At 40.3% G+C, this 17,079-nt stretch overlaps 1 protein-coding gene across 2 annotated transcripts in view; it reads left to right on the top strand.

Annotated features, from left to right (window-relative positions):
- The first annotated feature begins 8,007 nt into the window (after positions 1-8,007).
- Positions 8,008-17,079, top strand: part of ELAVL4 (ELAV like RNA binding protein 4) — a 139,871-nt gene continuing 130,799 nt past the window's right edge. For both annotated transcript variants that reach the window (XM_057310651.1, XM_048220348.2), the window contains exon 1: positions 8,008-8,149. In XM_057310651.1, the coding sequence (XP_057166634.1) occupies positions 8,132-8,149 (18 nt within the window). In that variant the 5' untranslated portion in view covers positions 8,008-8,131. The remainder of the gene's footprint in view (positions 8,150-17,079) is intronic.

Raw genomic sequence — 17,079 nt, 5'->3', positions numbered from 1 at the left:
AGAGGTGACATCTGAGATAAACCATATAGGACTTGTCTGACAGTAAAAGAAGGCAATGCAGTAGGGAGAAAATATTCCTAGGGAGGAATGACATAAGCAAAGGTATGGAAGCAGGAAAAACTGGGGCCTTCCAACTCGTAGACATGTTTTTGCTGGGAATTGTAAGTTACAGAGATGAATAAGTCAGTCTCCAACCTCAAAAAGCTCATAGTCCAGTGGGGGAGACAGACACAGGAACTGAAGTTGACATAGCAGAGTGACACCACCTGTGATAGAGCACTGCATAGGGGCTGTAGGAATCCAGTGGAGGCCCACCTGGACCAGCTGGGGCAAGGAGAAAAAATATGGCAGAATGCCATAACTTACAGGTGGAGCCATTAAATGCCATGATGAAGCCTGGGGTCAACAGTGGGGCTGAGTGGCTGAAATGAGGGAGAGTGAGTCATTAGAGATGAGGAGTTCAAGGATTAGTGGGATTAAGTGATCAAAAAGATTATTGTTGTCTGTTGATGGCCCAGAGGGCAGAGATAGAAGGAAGGCTATGTGGAAGAGGTCAATGAACTAGGTGTAAAAGTCACCCAGAAAGGTAAGATTATGTCCTGGAGGGCAGTAAATGATTTTCGTGTTTGAAATGTGCTAGCTACTTTCTATGGAGCACCTGCTTTCTGCCAGGCACTTAGATTCATTATAGCATCTCTAATTGTGTCAGTTAGAATATTGGTTGGTTTGCTGCAACAGAAAGGTCCGAAATAAGTGGCCTAAACAAGATAGGAGTTTGTTCCTCTGTCAAGTGAAAGTCTGGCTGTGTAGTCCATGGCTGCTATGACAACACACATAATCATCAAGATTCCAGAGTCTTTCTGTTTTGTTGTCCTGCCAACTTGTATCTCAACTCCCATCATGACATCTGCATTCCTATCAGCTGGAAAGAAGGGACAGTGGATAATGTGACCCAGAGTCACTAACAGTGACCAAGATTCAAGGGTAGGAAGATTAGATTCCCCTTTTGGTGAGGGAGCAGCAAGGTCACATCACAAAAGAACAGGTGGGTTTGGGAGATACTGTTGTAGCCACATTTGGAAAATACAATCTGCCACACATTACAATAAATGACCTTTAACAGAATGCTTCTCAGCCTAATGAATATGAGTAATCTGCAGAAGAAATGACCATGAATAAAACGGATTCCATTTACTTCATTCATTCATTTTAATCCATAGAACAACCCTTTAGAGTAGATTTAATTCATACCCTCATTTTACAGATAAGGAAAATAGGTAATTTGCCAAGATCCCTAAGACGGCTAGTTGTGGAGCTGGGATTTGACTACCAAACTTGTGACCCTTCCTGGCATGACAGAACCTCTTATGAAGCCTGACATCCAGAGAAAATGCAATAGAAAAGAAAGATTTCCTTGCTAATGCAAGGATTCAACAAATATTTGTCGAATTGAACTGAATTCAAACTCCTAGAGGAAAATCTTAGAAACATAATTTGAAAGATGTATATAAAACTAAAGTTAGCGTTGAAAAAACTACGTTAACCAGCTAATAAAACAAGCTCTATGTGAACACCATTCCTTCATTCACTCTATGCACACAACAAATATTTCCTTTTTAAAAAAACTTATTCTAAAAAATAAATAAATAAAAATAACATGTTCTTACCAAAAAATAAAAAATAAAAATATTTATTCTTTGTTCCATTCTAAAAGGATTCAGTGCATAGGTATTAGACTAGCAATGTCAATGAAATGAAACCATACTTAGAGATTTCAGTTAATCACATTAGTGCACTGGAAATGTCCAGTAAATGGTAGTCATTGCCATTGGTGAGAGCACTGCATGGAGAGCTGAGAGAACTGTTCGGTCTCTGACTCTGCTTCTCACCAGCTGTGTGAACTTGGGCAGATCACTGAACCTCTCTGGACCTGTCTTTGCTTGCCTACAAAATGAGAAAGATAATATCAATGATCTCTAAGTTCCCTTACATCACCAAAACCTATATGAAGACTGAGTACTTTTTTTCTTATCATTTACTGTATGTCATGTTTGGCCAAGCTATTTTCTACTACTGAGCAATTAATTAATCTATTAAGTGCAAACTGCAACAGTTAAGGAGCAACTAAGAATAGTTTAAACTGTTAGATCGAAGGTTCTAATAAAATGTTTCTGAACATATGCTCACATGGGCTTATTTGTAAAGCTTATGCATTGTTCCATTGAAATCTCACGTGATGAAACATTCCAGAATGCACAAATTCTGTTATATTATGGATATAATATAATGGAATATACCATTTATTTCACAGCTGACAATGGAATATACCATTTATTTCACAGCTACATAGAGCAGGTCTTTTTTTAAAACGCACCTTACCTCTATCAAGCTTCAGCGTTCATTCCGTCTTTCACCTTCTAAATCCTACTTGTTCTTCAAAACACAACTTTGGAATCATTTTTTTTTCCCCCAACAATCTTCCTGGGTCACCCTCCCACCTAATCCCCCAGGCTGCTTTGGATGCCCCACTCTGCACTCTCAAGGTCCCTGGTACCTCTGTTTTAGCACTTGTTAACACTGTGTTACATTGTACTATCACAGTCTGTCATTTCCTTATCTACTGCTCCCTCAGGCTGTGATCTTGAGGACAGAGGACAACTCCACTGCCAGTGGTAAGCAGGAGGCCGAGACCTAGCAGGTGCTCAGTGAATACATGCTGAATGAATGGAGTTCTTTCTTCTCTTTCAGAAGTTGATGATGAAAACAACAGATGCACTTTTTATCTTAATCAAATTCTCAAATCCCTCAAATATTACCCATACCTTCACACATGCCTGTTCTCCTATGAATGGGCATAGCTGGAGTCTTTTTCGAATGTGTTCCATGCAGAGGAGAAAGGGCAAAAAGAAGCAACTTGTATTAATGGTTACCGTACACACTTTTCCATTAACATTAAAAATAATCTTCATAAAACCTATAAGTTCGGTTTATCTCTATTATCTCTGTTATACAGAAACTGAGGCTCAGAGAGATTAAAAAAAAAAAAAGCTTGCCAGAGATCACAGAGCTCCTGAATGACAGAGGTGGGATTAATCTGACTCCATCTAATTTCACACTGCCTCTCCAGGGAGAAGAGTGGGGTGGTGGGGGGCTTGGGAAGAAGGAGGTAGTAGTGGAAGGGTGAGGGTGGGCCCTCATGTTCTGAAACCTCTCCTGTGTTTAAAATTGATCTATCCCACAAGTTTATCCTTACTACCCTGAATTTTATCCCTTCACATGAAGGTTAAGCAGCAAATGCTCCTCCATCATGACTAATACCCGTGTTCCTCCCCAGTTCTTATTTGAGCCTTGGAGGTGTACAGATGCTATTGTTAAGTTGTTCTCATTAGGAGAGAAATAGGGCGGGACAGGGGAGGAGTGTGGCAAATCAAATCCTCAGGTCCAACCAACCAGATAAACAAAGAAACACAGGTGCCCTTATAATTAAGGTTCACAATGAGCTTGTGATGCCTTTGTGTGAAGATCTGAGACTTTTAAAGAAAAATAACATTGCCCTTAATACAAGAATTGCCTTTCAGAGGAAGAAAGTAAGTTTCCACGCTCTTACTAATTGCTTTGTTACATGAAGTTGACTATCCTAGAATCACAAAAGACTTATAATTGTAAAATTATAAGAGAGTCTGTTTATGGTTTGTATTGGGATGGAATGTAAATTAATATTATACTTTGGAGAATTTAACATAATTCTGAAACATTTGTTTTAGATAGTTAATACCATGCCGATAAAATTAATATTTTAATATGTTGCAATATATACATGTGTATAGTATATATATGTAATATATGTGTGTGTATATATATGTATATAATTTAGCCTAAAAGATATTTTCAGTTGATGAGAAATAGTTTTATTTTCCTGTACTATGGTTTTTAATTCTATGATGATTTATTTTTTATGAGGTTTTTCATAAGTAGTATTACCTTAACATATTTGAGTATAAAATTGAAGATGTATTATTTTTTATTTATGTGTAGAATTTTTCAATTGTTTTCAAAAGACCTCATAAATCCAGAGAATAGACCAAACCTTTGAATATAATAAACAAAATGCATGACAAAGTGAAGTTCTAAATATGCCAGAATCTTTTCTTTGAAGAATTCATGGCTGAACTGATTTTGGAAAAGTTAAGACTGAAAGAACTGGTATTTTTTTTGTATATCTCATGTTTGGGTTTGAAGTCTGTTTTAGTAATACAAGCACATGAAAATGCTACGTGAGTTTCTTTTAAATGGGGACAGATTCCTCCTATGAATTCTGACAGGTTGTGCATTTATACAACCTTTTAGTGTTAAATAACAATATCTTCAGATATCAATATAAGGAACATACTAAAATTTTTATATCAGTGTAAAAAAAGAACTTACAGTTTGTAAAATGTGTAATCATTTAAAGAACTCTAAGTACACCAGGCACTGTTCTTATCGCTTTCTGTCTGTTAACTCTTTAATACTCAAAACAACCCCCATGAAGTCAGTTCTAATATTATGCCCATTTACAGCCAAGAAAACTGAGGAACAAAGAGGGTAAGTAACTTACTCAAGATCCCAGGGCTAGTGAGTGGTAGAGCTAGGGTTCAAAACAAGGCAGGTTTTAGAGCCCATGCTCTTACCCACCACACTGAATAGACAAATTAGATTCCCTGGAGAGGTGATTTGAGTAGTAAGATGATTATAAAGAGGAGAATTTTGCTACAAAGGTTGTGCCTACATTATTGAAAATGACAGGTTTCAAGTTTATATATATCTACCTGGCAGTGTGTTAGGCGAAATGCTTCAAGTATCTTCTTGCATTTAATCCTCACAACCATACTGTGATGTATTTATGTAATTATGTAAACTAGGGCAAGTTCTTTGACTTCCCTTAATTTAAGCCTCAATTTCCTCATCAGCTGATGTGAGGATGAAATTATATAGAGAGTGCTTAGCATAGTGCCTAGCACAAAGTCAACTCTCTATGAAAGTTGGCTATTATTATCATTACTGGTTTTAGGCTTAGAACAACCAAGTAACTTGTTCAAGATGACACACCTTAAAGAGGGCAGAGCTACAACTTGGAAACTAGGTCTCATTAATACCCTAACTATAGTGGCTAAGACTATGTTCTTTACTGTGCTAAACTGCACTGAATTCTTGTCTGCTCATCTTTGCCACAATGCCTTGCTCATTGTAGGTACTTTGAGAATAATCAGAAGCAGTGATTAAAACAAAATTTATTTTAATTCCAAAATAATAAAAATTTAATACTGATATTTTTTTAAAATGCAGGTAAGCAAAAGGAGAAGAATTAAAAAATCACTTATAATCCCACCTTCCAAAATAATCAGTTACCCTTTCGCAAATGGAATCATTCTAAGCATACATTTTGTGATCTGCTTTTTTTTCCTTTGAAATATGTTGTAAACATCTTTCAATGTTGATAAAGATTTATCTACAGTATCATTCTTAATGTCTGCAGAATATTGCAGTCCCCTTTGTTGACCATTAAAGACTATTTCCAATTTTTCCATATTCCAAAGAATGCTGCAGTAAATAATCATAGAGCGTCATCTTTGAACACATTAATGATTACTTCTTTAAAATAAATTTATAGAAATGGAGCTGCCAGGTCAAAGGATACCAGTTACAATTTTGAGTTGGTATATCCTATCTGCTCAGGGACAAAACTCTTTTGTAGTACATAGTCAAAGGAGACTGGGAAAACAGCTCTTATAACTGATGTGGGAAACAAAGGCAGAAGAAAAATTATTAAATTTCCTTACTACCTACAGCCCATTGATAAGTCCTTAAAACAGGCAGAGTGACATTCCTCTAGGGACTCAACTGCATCGATGTTAATACTTTGCTAAGGGCAAAAGGCAATCCTAGCCTGACCCTCCAACCCCCAGGATCCTGTAAGTCTACTTTAATATATAAAAATTCCTTTGGAAACTTCCTTTATCTCTAATCCCCCAAGATACGTGTTGGAAATCATCCCCCAAGCATATGGCCCACTGACATACATCTGAAGGTCTCATGACTCAGGTTTTATTAGACAGTAATAAATGACATTTTCCCAACAATAGCTAGCCCCCTTATGGTCCTTGCTTCCAGAATTCCTTAGAGACTTACTCTATCCCTAACCTCCTCCCAACTTGAAAGTATACAATAGGCCACTCCTCATGACCCTGATGCAGCTCTTTCTGCCCATGGGTCCTGTCCCCGTGCTTTAATAAAATCACCTTTTTGCACCAAAGACATCTCAAGAATTCTTTCTTGGCCATCGACTTAGAACCGTATCATCTTTCCTACATCAATAACCATCAGGGATTATTCCATTTTAAGGCTGCACTAAGAATGAATTCATTTAACACTTGGATTAAATGAGATAATCCATGGAATGTAAATATAATAAGTGGTCGATAACAAATTGCTATTATTGTAATGAAAACAACATCAAATTTGTTTCATTTGGCCTTCTAAGTCCTTTTATTACCTAGGCCTCCTCTTTAGTTTATTTGGGCTTATTTGAAGGTCTGAATGGATCAAGCCCTAAAACCAGAAAGAACTTGGGAATCCCGAGAATTATGAAGTAAATCAATAGACCAGAGGTCAGGGAAACTTTTACAATTTTTCTTCCTGCTTCCCTTGTGACCTTGGGTAGATCTTCTCTGGACCTTAGAGCCTTCACCTATAAAGAGGCATTGGATAAGAAAACCTCTTTAATATTTACATTCTAACACTATGATGTTAAGTTTACTTCAACAAACTAATTCTTATTTATCCCTGTATTTCCTGTATTTTGAATCAAGGTAGATTTTCTTTAGGCAATAATGGACACTGTCAGCAACCCAAAGATCTGTGAGTTTCTGAGCCCTGAATGTAGAAATTTTATAAAGATCAGGGAGGGCCAAAGAAGCCACTCCCCCCCTCCTTTTTTTCACCTTCCCATCTTTAATTATTATCACATTACCCAGCACTGGACTAACACTGTATCATTCTAACATCTGATGTGGTTTGGGAGGTCAGAGAGTAACTGAAGGGCTGTCCCAAATCATTCAGACCAACAAACATTTTTACCTTAAATTATCATTAACATACTTTGATTTGTATTTCCCTGATGATGAGTGATGTTGAGCATCTTTTCATGTGTCTGTTAGCCATCTGGATGTCTTCTTTGGCAAAGTGTCTCTTCATGACTTCTGCCCATTTCTTAACTGGGTTATTTGGGTTTTTTGGGTGTTGAGTTTGATAAGTTGTTTATAGATTTTTGATGCTAACTCTTTATCGAATACGTCATTTGCAACATCTTCTCCCATTCCATAGGCTGCCTTTTAGTTTTGTTGATTGTTTCCTTTGCTGTGCAGAAGCTTTTTATCTTGATGAAGTCCCAATAGTTCATTTTTGCTTTTGTTTCCTTTGCCTTCTGGGACGCCTCTAGTAAGAAGTTACAGCAGAGGTTGTTTGGGGTTTAGTGATGTCATTCACTGTCTCCATTTCTCACTTCTCTTTGGACTTATCTTAGACACACTAGCCAACAGGCCAAACATGGCTTGAGGGACCAACTTAAAAGTGTCCACACGGCCTGCCAGAGACAGGCCACTTTCCTAGTGTGCCTTCACCCAAAGGGTAAGATTTATCCTAAGGATTCCAGATTGGACACGTTTTTAAGCCCTTAGGGCTCAGCACAGTGTTTAGCTATTGACATTGGTCCGAATGGTTTTGGTGGACATGAACGGCAAAGCAAGTATCTCGTTTAAAACTTAAGCACAGGTTGCAGTATTGGAGTAAAGGGAGAAGTTTTACTCATTCACCTTTTTCAGCATAGACTCCAGGTCAAGCGCTAGCGCCAGGATGGAAGCCTGCCTCCCAGGGGCCAGTCGTCCGGCTCTCGCGTGGGGCGCCCCCTGGAGGCGACGGTGGTGGTGACGGCAGCGACGGCGGCGGGGGTGGCAAAGCGGCCGAGCAGAGCTGGGCGGGCGAGCGAGCTAGCGAGCGCTGTGCGACTCCGCGGACGTTTCCCCGCGCGCCGCGCCCCGCGCCCCGCGTCGCGCCCAGCCTCCTTTGCCTCCCGCCGGACTGCACCGCCGGGAAGATGCGCCTCAAGAACCAGGTAGGCGCGCCTCTGGTCGGCTCCGCGCCCCTGACGCCCCGCCCACCCGCTGTCACGGTCGCCCGCGGCCGCACGGCCACGTGGCCGCGACTCCACCGTTCCCGGCGTCCAGCCTGACCGCCCCCATTCCCAGGGAGGGAGTGGGAGCCCCTGCAGTTGGGAATCGCCGCGCGCGCCTTTGGCCGGAGGACTCCCGGCGACCCCTCCCCCGCCCATCAGGCGACTCTGTTCCCGCTGGGCTCGGGGTGATTACACCCGCCGGCCTCCCGAGACTTCCCTGGCCTCAGGGGAGACAACCGAAAGTTGGGCGGGCGCGCGCCCCCTCTCCCGCGACTGTGGACTCTGCCGCGGGGAGAAGCCGCCGCCCTGTGCCACTCCCCTCTGCGTCTTTCCCGAGCTGTCCTCGGAGTGGTTCTGCTGAACTAGCTGGTGGCGCCAAAAAGTCCGGGCGGCTCCGGGCGAGCAGGGCCCCAGGGTGCTGGGCGAGCGGGAGCGGATCCTCTGGGGGCCCTCTGTCTGTGTGACTCCCGTTAATTGTTGAAAGCCTCACTCTCGGATGCTTTTCCCCCATTATTGCCCGCTGTGGACCTGGGCTTGGGATATTTCTGGATGAGATTGAGAGGGCGCTTCTGTGGCACTAAGCAGTGCTCTTGGCTAACCGAGAGAAAGGAGGGTCAGGTGTTGGGTAGGGTCTGTCTGTGTTTTGTGGCTTTTATTTCTCTTTGGACTGGGGGTTGTCAGACGTTTAGGATTTAGTAAACACACGTTCTGAAATCTTGAACTTGCTGGAGACTAATTCGTTTCTAAGAGGGACAGAAGCTCTCCTCCCCCAGCGTATGTTAAGGGACTTAAACCCCAGGGAAACCGAGGGGAGGGGCTTCCAGAAAACAACTCCAGGTTTGGGGGAAAGTGAGACATATTGATTCCCAAGGCATTCGCAGGAACCGCTCCAGGGTGGTAATTCGCATAAAATCTTCCCCCTGGGGATTCAAATACCTGCCTCTATAAGGCAGTTTGACTGGAGCCTTGTGGGATCCTGAAAGCCTACCTGTGCCCTTTACCTAGCTGCTTTATCTTACTAGAACCCCTTGAAGAGGCTGCCTCACTTTACTCTCCTGCATTTGTGTGCCTGGTTTTTCATATTTTATAATACTTGCAAATTGACGCTGAACAAGCCTTAACCTCAGTCATTTCAGAATAAAAGTGAGATGTGAATGGAGCTTCATTCATGAGGGAAGTAGTCTCTATGAAGTGTTTTGTAAATGTGAGTGGGTAGAATTTTCAACTGAATAAAATTAATGTAATGAGGAATCAAAAGGTTCAATCCAGGTGTTTGCCTGCACGCATCCCTAATAAAGTGACAGCGCAGTGCTGCACCGTGCCTTTCCTTGTGGTTCTTGGGTGGAGTGGGCTGTGGCACTGTGCTTGACTTAGAACAAGTGAATGGTTGGATTCCTTCCATTCATTTTCTAAGGCACTAACCATTCCTTGGGGCTGATGGGGTTGTGACCCACCCACCTATCTAGAGGATTTTCCCCCTCTTCCAGCTACTTTAGAAATATATGAGGGATTTACATGCAGATTTTCAGTTAAAGAACTTTTAAGTAATCCTCTTTAGTTATCATTAGTACTAGACCCTGAAACCCTTGCTTGCTTGTTAAGATGTGGTGCTTGCATGTGATTGTAATAGAGGTGGGGTTGTGACTTAGAGCTGGTGGCCTCACTAATTCCACTTCGTAGTGTGTGTTTTGAATTAACAGAGAACTCCTTAGCATTTGTGTAGAGGCAATATAGTTTGGCATAAGGGATTCTAATTCAGATGTTCTTGGTTCAGGTCTGATCCCACACTCAGTAGTTATGTGACCTTGCATAATTTCTTGGTCTTACCACCCCCTCCCCTTTTATTCCCCGTAGACCAATGGGGATAATACCAACCTTTAACATGGGAATTAAATGAAATACTCTGTATATAAGAAATGAAATACTATATAAGTACAGTGCCTGGCATGTAGGTACTCAGTAAATACTCCAGTTGTTAACTATCCATAAACAGTAGCTCTTACCATTACTACTACTGTATTTACTTAAAAATACCTACCTACCTACCTGCCTATGGTTGGAGAGGGAGATTAACTGCACAGGTGCAAGAGGGAACTCTCTGGGGTGATTGAACTATGCTTTGTCTTGATTGGGGTGTTAAGACAGTGTATCCATTTGTCAAAAGCCCTCAAACTGCACCACTCAGATCTGTGCATTTGATTGTATCTACATTACATCTCAATAAAGTTAGTTTAAAAAATTAACCTCCAAATGTGTTAAGTACATATCTTTTGGCAGGTGGTAGTTGATATACCAGCCTCATTCTGCATAATCTAGTAATTCATTTCCAGAGGCCCCTCTGCATATGAGCATATCTTCTTCATAAGTTCATGTTGGGTCTTAGGAAACAGAAAGAAGGTGCTCTCACTTTTCAGGTTGTTGTCCGGACTGATGGTCCATGGAGAAGAATGATTGTTCGGCTGATTCTGAGATGATATTTAATTTGAAACCTACATATAGTAATAGTTTTTACTAAATAGTTTCTTAAAAACCATATTAAAATGTTTTATTTGATCCAGTAGTGCTTGTTTGCATAATATATCAATCCAGTAAGCACAGTTTCTGAAAAGTCATAGTCATTTTGTATCCCTTTCTTTGCTTTCAATAAATTCTTTATATTGTTTGTAGTTAAGTGAGATACCTAACATGCTTTTAGCATGGTACCAGGCACTTAGTAAATGCTAATTTTTGCTAGCTGTTATTATTAAAACTGATATATTCAGGGCGCCTGAGTGGCTCAGTCTATTATAAAGTGTCTGCTTTTGGCTCAGGTCATGATCCAAGGGTCCTGAGATCAAGTCCCACATCATTGGGCTCCCTGCTCAGCGGGGAGTCTGCTTCTGCCTCTACCCCTTCCCCCTCTTTGTGGTCTCTCTCTCGTTCTCAGATAAATAAATAAAATCTTTAAAAAAATTGATATATTCATATTCATCTTTTTTTGGAGGTCAGAAATCAACATTATGCATGTTTTAATGTCAATTCACTATAAAGATGCTGTGAAAAACAGTTGTTTTTCTGAAACTTCTCTTTGGCTAGTAGATGACCTTCTTCTCTTTCTGTATTCACATGGTCTTTTCTCTGTGTGTCTGTGTCCTAATCACCTCTTCTTATAAAAATACTAGTCATTTGAATTAGGACCCACTCATATGACTTCATTTTACCTTAATTACTACCTTTTGAAAGGCCCTATCTCCAAATAGCCATATTCTGAGGTACTGGGTGTTTTAGGATTTTAGCATATGAATTCTGGGGGAAGGTTGTCACAGTTCAGCCCACAACCACTCGATAACTAGTAAAACGCTGTATTGGTTCTTCCAAAAGAGCTCAGCACATAGAATATGAAACAAGTCAGATTTTGTTTCTTGTTTTAGAACAGTTCAATTTGGATCTAAATGTTGTAGTTCCCTGTTGCAGTGAGAAACCCAAACATATCCATCAGGTACACACACACACACACACACACACACACACCTTTTACATGTAAGGTCAATTACATCTGAAGCAGAGTTAAGGTCATTGTCTAAGCTGAGTTTAATCCATGACTGGGTCCACTAAAAATCACATCCTTCATTGGTTGAGAAAGATAGCTGTACAGTGGCTTCCTAATCTTTCTGACTTTATAATGCTTTGGGTAGTGAAGGTAGAAGTTTTGGCTCTCTGGAGAGAAACTATTTACTCCTTTGATACCTTAATACCTAGTTCTGTCTTTTGAGCCCTTTCACTTCCCAGGTTATCTCTGCAGCAAAATAATTATACTAATCCCTTAATACATATTTCCTACATAGTCAGGTCATGAATTTATGGACCCAAATTTACTACACAAGCAACCTTTATTCCTCAAATCAGAGCCTGGATATAGTTTACTCAGAACTACCTAAACTGCCCACTTCATGGTTTATTTCCCTTACCAGTTTGAGGTTCATCTTGGCTCCTTGTGTTCATGTATCAGGATGTGATATTTCATCTAAAGAAAAAAAGTCTCTAAACTTATGTTGTGCAAAAATGGCTCTCAAATGCATTATGTGTGTTACCATCAGTTTGTGCTAATTTGCACAGCCTCTGAACAACTGGCAAAGTGGCTAGTGTTGACGTTGCAGCTGCCACGGAGTTCCCAGTTGCTTTAGGAATTTTTGCATTTTATTAGTGTAATGACAGAGTTTACAGTTATCCACGGTGTGTTAATTACAAACACTTATTATCTATAGTACCAGTTTGATGCTTGATCTTATATTTCTTTTAATAGAAATGTTACAGCTTTTACATTTAATTATAATGGGGATTAATCATCACTTATATCATTTTTCACCTACGAGAAAAAATCTTGGAACAAATTATAGTTGAGATGAGGCTATTAGATTTAAAATTCAATGCCAACAAAGCTTTCTTTTTTTTAGCTTTTAGAATTTCCGTTAACAAAAACTTGCTAATATCACTGAGCCTCATTTCACAGGATGGATCTGATGACTGACTGACTCATTCATTCAGTGAGTATTTGTACTTTGAGTGTCCAGTATGGAAAAGGCCCAGTTGTAGGTGCTTGGGATATAACAGTGAACAGAATTCAAATATCCCTGTCAGCAAGGGTACAAGGGGAGATAGACTTTTAAAATAGCCATAAAAACAAATACATTATATAGCATGTTAGAAAGTTACAAGCGCTGTGGGGGAGTGGGGAGAAGTGGAGTAGGGGAAAGGGATCAGGAGCTTGGGTGGGGGATTGCGATCTTGAATAGGGTAGGCCTCTGCTGGCAAGGTGATACCTGAACAAACGTCAAGGCAGTAAAGAAGTTAGCCCTGTGGTTACGTGGAGAATAAGCAGAGGGAATAGGCAGAGGAAAGGCCCTAAGGCAGGGGTGTACCTAGAAGGCTTCAAGGAACTTCAAGGAAAACAATGAGTGTAGGCTAGAGAGGAGTGAACGAGAAGGAAAAAAGATTATAAATTGAATTATAACGTTTGTATGCCAAATAAATAGTATCATGGTTCATCATCCACTGATAAGTAGGTAGATGCTTAACTTTTATACTAAGCACATTATAGGGCCTCTGCAAATGCTTGCTGGATGTTTCTTTGGCAAATGAATTGGCGCTTATAAGAACCAGTCCCTGAACCTCAATAGAAAAAGGAATAGGCTTCTAGAATTGTTGCTGATTCTGGTGCCAGCAGAAGTTAGAATTAGAGCTGGGAAAGGGGAAGGGCAGGAAACTAACGTGGGGATGTCAGCATGCAGGTGACTGAGTCTTGCCAGACTGTTGTCACACTGACTTCACTAGGGAGTCACTTTTTCACTTGAACTTAAGTGTTTGGTACTGAAAAATTCCTTTTCAGTTTGATTTTTGTCCTCATGATTTGAACTTTTAATCAGAAAGAAAAAAACTCTAGTGTAGAGGATATTCTTGATTTGAAAGCTTGAGATGTGTCAACCTCAGGATTCCCATACTACAGCAGTATTCTTTTTGGTCTACTTCTTATTGGATAGGTCTCGTAATTATCATATTTGTGTATTTTGTTTACAGTTTACAAAGTATTTTTATATATAGTATTTGTCCCTCACAACAGATGTGTGTGTAGTCCGCCATAGCCATTATTACATTTTGGACTGGGTGTCTTCCATTTGTTCTCTGGATCTACTCTCTATCCTTTTCCGCTTCCTTCCTGTGGCGCCGGAAGCTGACCTTCATAGATTGCATCAGTGGGGTCCATTGCCCTCTTGCTTTGGGAAGGATTCAGCTAGTGGTGTACTAGCAGGATATCTAAGAGCAGAAAGAGAGGTTCAGGTATTTATTCCCCCAGGTCCCACTCTGCTAGGCTATTGGTTAGCAGTGGTGTGTGAAGGCCACAGCCCCTACCCGTCCTACAGCTATAGTTCTCTCTCTGGGTTCTCTAAAGTCTAAGGGTTGGCAAAGGGTCTCCACTCCTGCTGGCCCGGGGTGCTTCATCTCCCTTGATAAATTTCCTTCATTAAATACTGTTTAATTTTACTCTTTGAGTGTGCCTTCCGTTTCCTGCCTGGGGCCCTGACTGAGACACAGCTTTCAAGATGACAACCAAGAGAAGTCAGGTGACTTGCCCAATGATAGAATCTGGTGAAGGACAGAGTAGGGACTTGAATCCTAGTTTTGTGACTCAGAGGCACAATTAATTTTAAATACGCCTTTGTGAATATATTCCAACTGGTGGATACTGTTGAGAAACCTTTCTATTTTGGTATCCAGTTATAAGTATATTATATGGGATATTACGTATTGGTATTTCCTTAAAAGTGGGAAAGCTTTTGTAAAAAGTAGGGCTCTTTAGGAAGAAATACTGTTCTCTTTCGTCCCCAAACAGACAAAATCCTTAACATGTCATATCTTCATAAGAAAAGTATGGAAATAGGGGTGCTTGGGTGGTTCAGTTGGTTAAGCGGCTGCCTTCTGGTCAGGTCACGATCTGGGGTCCTGCGATAGAGGCCCATATCGGGCTCCTCTCTCAGTGGGGGGCCTGCTTCTCCCTCTCCCTCTGCTGCTCCCCTGCTTGTGCCTTCTCACTCTCTCTCAAATAAATGAATAAAATCTTAAAAAAAAAAAAAAAGAAAGAAAAGCAGGGAAACAATCAGGAAGCAATTAGACTGTTTGCTTTTAGTTATTCATGGTGATAAAAAATAGGGATAGTGTGTGTAATTAATAATCTGTGATTTTCCCTTTCATCTCTCTGCTGATCTACCGTAAAATCCTCTTTACTCTTTGTCCTACTTTCCTGTCTCTTCCCCTCCAACTGTTCACCAACACCAGACATTATCTCTAAGATGTAGATCTGACCCTGTCATTTCCCTGTCCCCCACTATTCACGGGATGAAACCTAAGCTTATTGGGTTGTCTTTCTCCATCTACCCTTACCCTTATATCTAACCTCATGGCCCTCCATTTCTCCAATTTAAATCCCCTACTTGCTTCAATATTAAATTATTTGCAGTTGACCAGACATTCTTCTTTTTGCTTTTGCTGACTTGGATTTGTTGTTCTCTCTGCCTACAATATCAACCGTCCTTGCCCCTGAGCCCTAGTATCTGCCAAGAGAGCCACTTAACGCATCAGAGTTCTGTTGGAAATCATCACGTGAAACCTTGTGGACCCCGCAGGTAGAGCTGCCACATTTGAGGAAAAAAGCCAAACTCCTTGAGGACAGAAACTAGATTTTATTCATCACTGTATCCCCTGAGTTCTGAGGCCTTGTGCTTAGTGGACAATCAACAAGTATTTGTTGAGCAAATGACTCAGTGTAAGGCTCTTTCAACCAAAATCTTTATAAAAAAGTTTTGAAGTTGTTTTTACCGATTTGAATTAAAATGTCAGAAAGGCAGGGTGAGGGTGGTAGCAAGGAAGAGATAAAGCCAAAATTCTGGGTTGTCATCAACTAGAGTCTCTGCATAGGGAGTCCATGCCATGGAGCTATGTTTTTGCTACGAGAGGCCCGAGTAGGACTCCGTACAACTGTGGTCTCTTATCCAACATATGGACGCCTGTGGTTGACCTGTGTTAGCCTGCTCTGCTGCTATTGTAGAAGGGATTTTTCTTTTTTTTTTTTTTCCCCCTGAAGATTAGTTGGCCATCTTTTCCCTACATCTCTGATATTAAAGATCTTTTAGTTCTCACAGCATGAGTTTCTGAACAAAGGGTCATCTGGGAAGCAGCAGTTTTGAGGATCTTACTCAGGTCATTGGAACTAGTGTTCCTGAAAGTGCCTGGTGCATAACTGTAATAATAGAAGTCAGATCCCAAGTTTGTATTACAAGGGAGTGTTTTGTACTACAAACTCTCCCTGTCCACTCATACTGTCACTTGTTGAGGGGAAAATGATACTAACTGTAATACTGTACTATAATTTGAAGTCCAATAAGTATGTTGTTTGGAGACATATGGCAGAAGGACAGAGCTCAAGAAACTTCAGTTATACGTGGGACACCCTTTTGTGTATTGAAATAGTATTTCTCTCTCCTCTGAGGATGTGATCTATTCTTTTGAGGTGTAAATTATGCAAAGTTAAAATATTGTTATAATAAAATAATTTCAAAATACAAGTGGCATCAAAACATTTTTACCAAATTAAAATAAGTGAATTATTTTTTTCTGATTTTTGAAATGGGAGAATCATACTCTATAAGGGAGAAGTAATCAGAGTAAACAAGAATTTAGTAATCTGTCCTCTAGTTACAAAATGTTGTCAAATGGAATCACAACAGGCCTGCTTTCCTGCTTTTCTAGATAAGTTCTGTTCAATGGGAAACATTCTTTAATTCATAAGATAGAGAAGAGGCTTAATAAATTTGCCAAACCAAATTGGGATAACCAATACTGTAAAGACTGTCATAATGGTCTTTTTTCTATGGAAAATTGTACATATATGGGATGGAATGACATTCAGCAGGGACGAGGACAGGATAGTACATATAGGAAAAAAACCCAAACCACAAAAAATTAGGTGAGAAATGTTTGTGAGTAGCAGTGTTTGTAGAAAACCCTTTCACTTTCTCTTACATTTTTCTGCATAGAAGGAGAGCAAAGTTGTACGGAGTCCTACTTGGGCCTCTAGCAGCAAAAACATGAAAATTGGGGAATAAAAAGTAAAAACGGAGCTGGGAACTAATGGTAAGAATTCTGAGATAATGTCTTTATCACAAGTGTTCCTATTCCTGTATTCATTATCCTGGTTTATGGCATCGTCATTTACCTAACGGGCCTGGGCAGACGAGTGCTGAGGAATTACTGTAGATCCATCCTTCTACCTTACTGGTTACATGTAGTTTCAGTACCTGGGTCTAGATAGTTAATTTGATTTCTTTAATTAGTTAAGT

The sequence above is a fragment of the Ursus arctos genome, unplaced genomic scaffold, assembly GCF_023065955.2.
Source record: "Ursus arctos isolate Adak ecotype North America unplaced genomic scaffold, UrsArc2.0 scaffold_12, whole genome shotgun sequence".
Taxonomy (NCBI): Eukaryota; Metazoa; Chordata; class Mammalia; order Carnivora; family Ursidae; genus Ursus; species Ursus arctos.
This window is presented reverse-complemented; position numbering and strand designations above follow the sequence as displayed.